At 47.8% G+C, this 6,000-nt stretch overlaps 1 protein-coding gene across 7 annotated transcripts in view; it reads left to right on the forward strand.

The window, feature by feature from the left end:
- MARK3 (microtubule affinity regulating kinase 3) overlaps positions 1-4,945 on the forward strand; it is a 103,393-nt gene extending 98,448 nt beyond the window's left edge. For 2 of the 7 annotated variants that reach the window (XM_061159498.1, XM_061159495.1), the window contains exons 16-18: positions 90-116; positions 1,370-1,414; positions 3,991-4,945. In XM_061159498.1, coding sequence (XP_061015481.1) covers positions 90-116; positions 1,370-1,414; positions 3,991-4,336 — 418 coding nt within the window. In that variant the 3' untranslated portion in view covers positions 4,337-4,945. The remainder of the gene's footprint in view (positions 1-89; positions 117-1,369; positions 1,415-3,990) is intronic. The other 5 variants (XM_061159501.1, XM_061159496.1, XM_061159499.1 and 2 more) reach the window with 3 other exon arrangements.
- Positions 4,946-6,000: the final 1,055 nt, after the last annotated feature.

Raw genomic sequence — 6,000 nt, forward strand, 5'->3', positions numbered from 1 at the left:
TACTTGCTGGTTTTATTTTATCTGTAATAACTATTTAACTTATGCAAGTCATTTTTGTTAATTTTTTTTTTTGGCTTAATTTCTTTTAGAAACATGTCATTCAGGTTTATCAAAAGGTAGGATTTATATATACACATTTTTTTTTCAATCCTCACCCCGAAATGGCTCCTGCAATTAACATCAGGTTTGGCTTTGTAGCCCTGTTGAAAACTAAACTTTCTGCTGAGAACTAAATACTTATTTCTTTGAAAGGAAATTGGAGAGAAAGAGATTAACTCTGTCAGGCATCTTAAAAGGGACTGTTGCACCCATGTAACAAGAGGCCTACGCATGCTCTGTGCATTTTCTTCCTTTGGTAGAATTGTTTAGCCTCCAAATAATTCTGTCTTCATACTAATAACACTTAGCATGCTTCTGTTTGAAGAATGAGATGTTCAGTAACAATATGCAATTAATGATTAGCCCCAGGCATGCAAAAGGTAAGTGGTAATTGTGTTTTTGTTTTTGTTTTCTTTTTTAATTTCATGGAGGATTGCATTTGGGAAAGGCTAAGAGTTGAAAAGTAAATAGTATTGTATCTAAAAGGCACTTTCCACCAACCGCTGAAGAAAGTATATCTTACTGTAGTAAATATTACTCTTATTAGGTAGATATTTTGTGATGTGACAGTCAAGAGACCAGGGGCATTGCTCACACTCTCAGGACACACGCCCTTCAGGGGAAAGTGGCCACTGCAGCCTTGTCGTGCCCACGCCTCTCAGCTCCCCAGAGGCCAGGCCATGGGTTTACCTGCGATGCCATAAGTGGGTCACAGAGAGGCTTTATTCACGGGAGCTCTTTGTCAGAAACCACAGGAAGAGTGCCTTCTTCCTTCCTTCTTTCCACTCTGTGATGATTTAATTGGAAACCCACTGTACTTAGGGGCTGGAGATGGAAATGGCAACCCACTCCAGTACTCTTGCCTGGAGAATCCCATGGACAGAGGAGCCTGGTGGGCTACTGTTCATAGGGTCACAAAGAGTCGGACACGACTGAGTGACTAAGCACATACTTTGGGGAGTGATTAAAAAGTCAGAATAACTCCAGTCGAAAGCCGTGCACGTGCACAGATTCCAGAACTGGGCAGGAATACCTGTCGTGTATGAAGCAGATGTGCGGCCTGCCTCCTGCACGGCCTTCGTGGGCACACGGATGGTTTTTGGCTGAGTCACACCTGCAAGAGTACGAGTTGTAATGAGCTCAACAGGTGACCAGAAAGTGCTTTGGGTTCGTTTTATAATGTCTTTATATTTGGGTTGGTCGTGTACTGGTGTGTAAGATTTCTTTTCTCTTTCCCACTTCTCTGTGCTTCTGCATTCTATTCATTGAGGCTTCCAACTGAATATGAGAGGAACGGGAGATATGAGGGCTCCAGGTGAGGGAAATGATTTTTACTTAAAATATTTTATAGGTATTTACTTCATTTCTGTGGCAGAGGCAACACTTTTCGAACATTCTGCGTCATATCCTTGCTCCACGTGGGGTTGCTTAGGGCGGACAGCAGTCTATGGTCAGGAAGCGTGTGTGCTGCTGGCGCTCGGCGGCCACGCGAGGGCGCTACGGTGCCGCCGCCGCCGCCTGCACACCGCCTGTCCCCATCCAGGTTCATGCCAAGTGTTTGGGTGTTAAAAGTACCATTCCTCCTGCCTGCGCTCTCCTGAGGTCTGGGAGTCTATAGCAGCACTGTTGACATGTGAAGACTCCTGGTCTAGTGCTAGTCTCAAGGAAGGAAAGCAGAATATTTAGGAGAATGTCTTTCTTTTCTTTTCTTTTTTGGCCTTGCAACGTGTCTTGTGGGATCTGAGTTCCCAGAACAGGGATTGAACTCCAACCCTGGCCCCAGCAGTAAAAGTACCGAGTCCTAACCACTGGACCTCCAGGGAGTTCCCTAGGAGAATTTTCACTTTTCAAATTAAATGTCTTTTTTTTTAATATATATGTAAAATGATTATGTGGGGCATTCCCAGGAGGTCAGTGGTTAGGACTCTGAACTTTCACTGCCAAGAGCCTGAATTCAGTCCCTGCTCGGGGAACTAAGATCCCACAAGCCATGCAGTGGGGCCAAAAACATGAAAAAAGAATGATTATGTGGTTGAGTGTTTTGCTAAAAGCAAAAAGTTTTGTTTAGCTGTCACTGCATGGATTTGGCTGTGGAGAGAGTGACCAGATGGGCTCAGGACTCTAGATTTCTTCCATGTGGGCCCTTTTTTATACCGGTCACCATCGTGCTGTTTCAGGTCCTTGTTAGTGCATCTACTGTCTTCCTGAGGCACAACTCTGGTCATATGACTTCCCTGAATAAAAGCCTGCAATGGCCCCCTCGCCTGATCGAGCATGTCCATATGAGGTCCTGTGTGGTCTCAGCAGCTCCAGGTTCCCCCACACACAACCACCTCAGCTGAGCAGAAGTTTGGGGCAAGAGCCAGGAGGCAACTCCAGCCTGGCCTGGAGCAGGTCTAGCTGCCCCGAGTTTGTTTCCAGCCACAGTCGGAGGCGGAGGGACAGAGCCTTCCTCCTGGTGTGCTGAGGATCAGGGGCTCGGTACACATTCTGCGCTTCTGTACCTCCTTGCCTTCGTTAGATTTCCTCTGCTCAGCAGGCAGGCTTAAGCCGCCTCCATCATGTTGTTGAAAGCCCCTGGGCTTTTCATAGCTCTCCTCAGTCGCTGCTCCCCACCCCTGCCCTCGTCCCTTCTCTCTCAGTCCTCCCGTGAGGCGGGCTCCACCTCTCTGTGACCCGAACAGACCACCTGCGCTTCACCTGTGCTCCGGCTGTGGCCCTGGGGTTTAGTGTCTTCCCCGGACCCCGGCTCTGAGTGCGTTTGCTTTTTTAAAATAACCTATGTCATATTTAACAGCACTTTATACTTAGGAAGCTTTCAAACAGTTTTGGTAGATGTGAACCAAACTGCGTATTCTGCTAGCAGGTGGATGACAGGGAGAGCTACGTACATAGTAAAACCCATGGCCCACCCTTAGCGCCGATGAATTTGCCAAAGGATTGAGTGTATTAACATATATACACTGGGAGGTTTTAATGATCTAGAGTGTTAGGTATTCACCGTCCTAATTGAGACCTCCAGAAACACACAGGAGGCTGTGAGTAGCAGCTCCTGGCAGTAATGATGGAATGCTGCAGAGCAGACCCGGTAGGTGCCTGTTGGAGTTCCTCAGAGGGCCGCGCCTGGGACCGCAGTCTGCGCTCTGTGAGTGTGTACGGTCTGCGTTCAGACCAGTCATTTTAGTGCTCAGCAGCAGAGAAGTCTCAACATGCCACTTCCCTGTTTCAGTAGTAAGAGTTATTTTTAACTGTGAGGTTTGAGAAGTTTAAATGAACAGAATAGAAGGAAAAGCGCTAAGGTTTTTGTAGGGATCTGAGAGAGTGGCCCACCTGCCACCCGGCTCTGTTCAGCAGCTGCGGCCATTTACGGGGAAAGTGACTTTAAAGTCCGTCGTCACTGATTATCCTGAACAACAGTGAGAGTGGAGGTTATGATGAATTTTTAAAAACCGGTAGGAGAAGCAGCCAGGTGGGGCAGAACTGGAGGCTGGCGTGCTAACGCCACCTCCCCGAGCTGGGCCTGTGAAGGGCTGTGGTGGGCCTTGCTGCCTGCAGCCAGCCTGGATGACAAGGGCTGGGCTCTTGGAGATGTGCTCAGATCGCTCTCTACCTTGCCTGACTCCCAAGGATTCTGTTTAACAAATTATTTTCTTAATTTTCACCAGATGACTGGTGAAGGTTTTTCAGCCAGGTAGATTTTTTGTGTCTTGGCTTATGATGTGGTGGGAGAATGGATAGATGAATGCTTCTTAGAGAAGGAACTGATTACCAACGGTGAGCCTCTGCAGGAATGACCCAGGAGTCGTTTATTACGCTGCATTGAGCTAGCTAGAGTAGAGAAGGTGGGGTTTCCTGTGCCATTAAGAATAAACCTGCCACTGTGCATTTCAGTCGCAACGTGTCTGCTGAGCAAAAGGAGGAAAACAAAGAAGCAAAACCTCGTTCCCTGCGCTTCACCTGGAGCATGAAAACCACTAGTTCCATGGATCCCAATGACATGATGCGGGAAATCCGCAAAGTGCTGGATGCCAATAACTGCGACTATGAGCAGAGAGAGCGCTTCTTACTCTTCTGTGTCCACGGCGATGGGCACGCGGAGAACCTCGTGCAGTGGGAGATGGAGGTGTGCAAGCTGCCAAGACTGTCTCTGAACGGGGTCCGGTTTAAGCGGATATCAGGGACGTCCATAGCTTTCAAAAACATCGCTTCCAAAATTGCCAATGAGCTAAAGCTGTAACCCCGTAATTATGGTGTAAATTAAGTAGCAGTTTAAAGTGTTTTCCTGAACACTGATGGAAATGTATAGAATAATATTTAGGCAATAACGTCTGCATCTTCTAAATCATGACATTAAAGTATAAGGACGAGCGCACGCCTGGGAGAGAGAGCTGGCCTTTTTTCTACGAATGCACTACATTAAAGACGTGTGACCCGTGTGCCCTCTGTCTTCTTTCCATTGCCCTGAAGTCAGCGTGTGACGCCCGTTTGCACGGGCCTCCTGTCTGCGGGTGTGAGTGTGGGCGGTGTGCGTGTGCGTAGTGCTGCAGAAGCATCTCCTTACACTGGCAACCAGAGCTTTTATGAGTACCTCTGTGGGAGATTATTTGGTGCTAAAACATTAAAATTGCCAAGGAGGAAAATATTGAATTACGACTAAGAATTAACTTTTAAGACTAGTTGATAATTAATACAGGTTTACAGTTCATGCCTGTGGTTTTGTGTTTGATGTTTCGTGTTTTTTTTTTTTTTAGTGCAAAAGGTTTAAATTTATAGTTGTGAACATTGCTTGTGTGTTTTTCTAAGTAGATTCACAAGATAATTAAAAATTCACTTTTTCTCAGTAAAATCTTGCTTTGTCTCCTGATGCTCTATTTAAGACTCAGATTAAGGCAGTGACTAAAAGTATGTGTTTTTGCCTCCACCGCCACCTTGAACAAAAGCAAATGGAAAGCATGTGAAGGCTAGGCCACTTTTTCCTTCTTGTGGATCCTAATATTTTGTCATTTCTAGCATCTTCTTTCCCCAAAGGCGCTGAAGGGAGAAGACAGTCCACGTGGCAACCAGAGCTGGACGGGAGTAGGGCGTGGCTGTCGGCCTCACCCTCGGGAGTCACGTGCGCCCCTGCGCAGAGAGATGCCAGGCCTTGGCTGCTCTGGGTCTGTTCTCCAAGAAGTATGTAATTTTCCTCTCTTGTCCATTGTGATTCAGGGCATGAATTAGACCCACAGCCTTTTCCCAGCTGCTGCATGATTATGCAGAGGGGGTACTGAGGTCATTGGTCAGTCTGATGTCCCAGTCTCCTGGGAATGCCGTGACATTGGTGGCTGTGGGTTCTGGGCTTGTCTGTGGTGGTCCAGATATGACAGTCTGGACACAAGGTCATCAGTGCTTACGTCTACACGGGCAGGGAGGTGGTGTAGGTGTTTGGGATGCATCCCTGACCTCTTCAAGTTTATGTCCTAATAGGGCAGCAGTCAGTAAACAGTAATTAAGTGTCTAGTACAGAAGAAAGGGGTCAATGGCACGAAAAACATCAGTGCAGGGTGAGGCATCCAGAGGTTCCGGGGTTTGAGTGGTGCCGTGTTAAATGGGTGATGGGTGGGGATGAGGTGCTTTAGCTGAGACATGGCTGCAAGGGAGGCACCCGAGTCCGTGTCTGGCTGAGGCCAGAGTGCAGCCTGTGTGCTGGAGCAGAGTGGTGGGGGCTCAGAATGCCCACCTGGGCCACGGAGGCCACGCCAGTGTGTCTACTCTGAGATGGGAGGTTGGGAGTAGGCTTTCGAATGGAAGGAGAGTGGCCTCGGGCTTTCAGATACTTGTTCTGGCAGCGATGTTGCAGGATCACTGCTGGAAGCGAGGAGAGGCCAGCAAAGCCACTCGCAGGCTGTTGGCAGTAGTGAG

Source organism: Dama dama, chromosome 13 (assembly GCF_033118175.1).
Source record: "Dama dama isolate Ldn47 chromosome 13, ASM3311817v1, whole genome shotgun sequence".
NCBI classification, from domain to species: domain Eukaryota; kingdom Metazoa; phylum Chordata; class Mammalia; order Artiodactyla; family Cervidae; genus Dama; species Dama dama.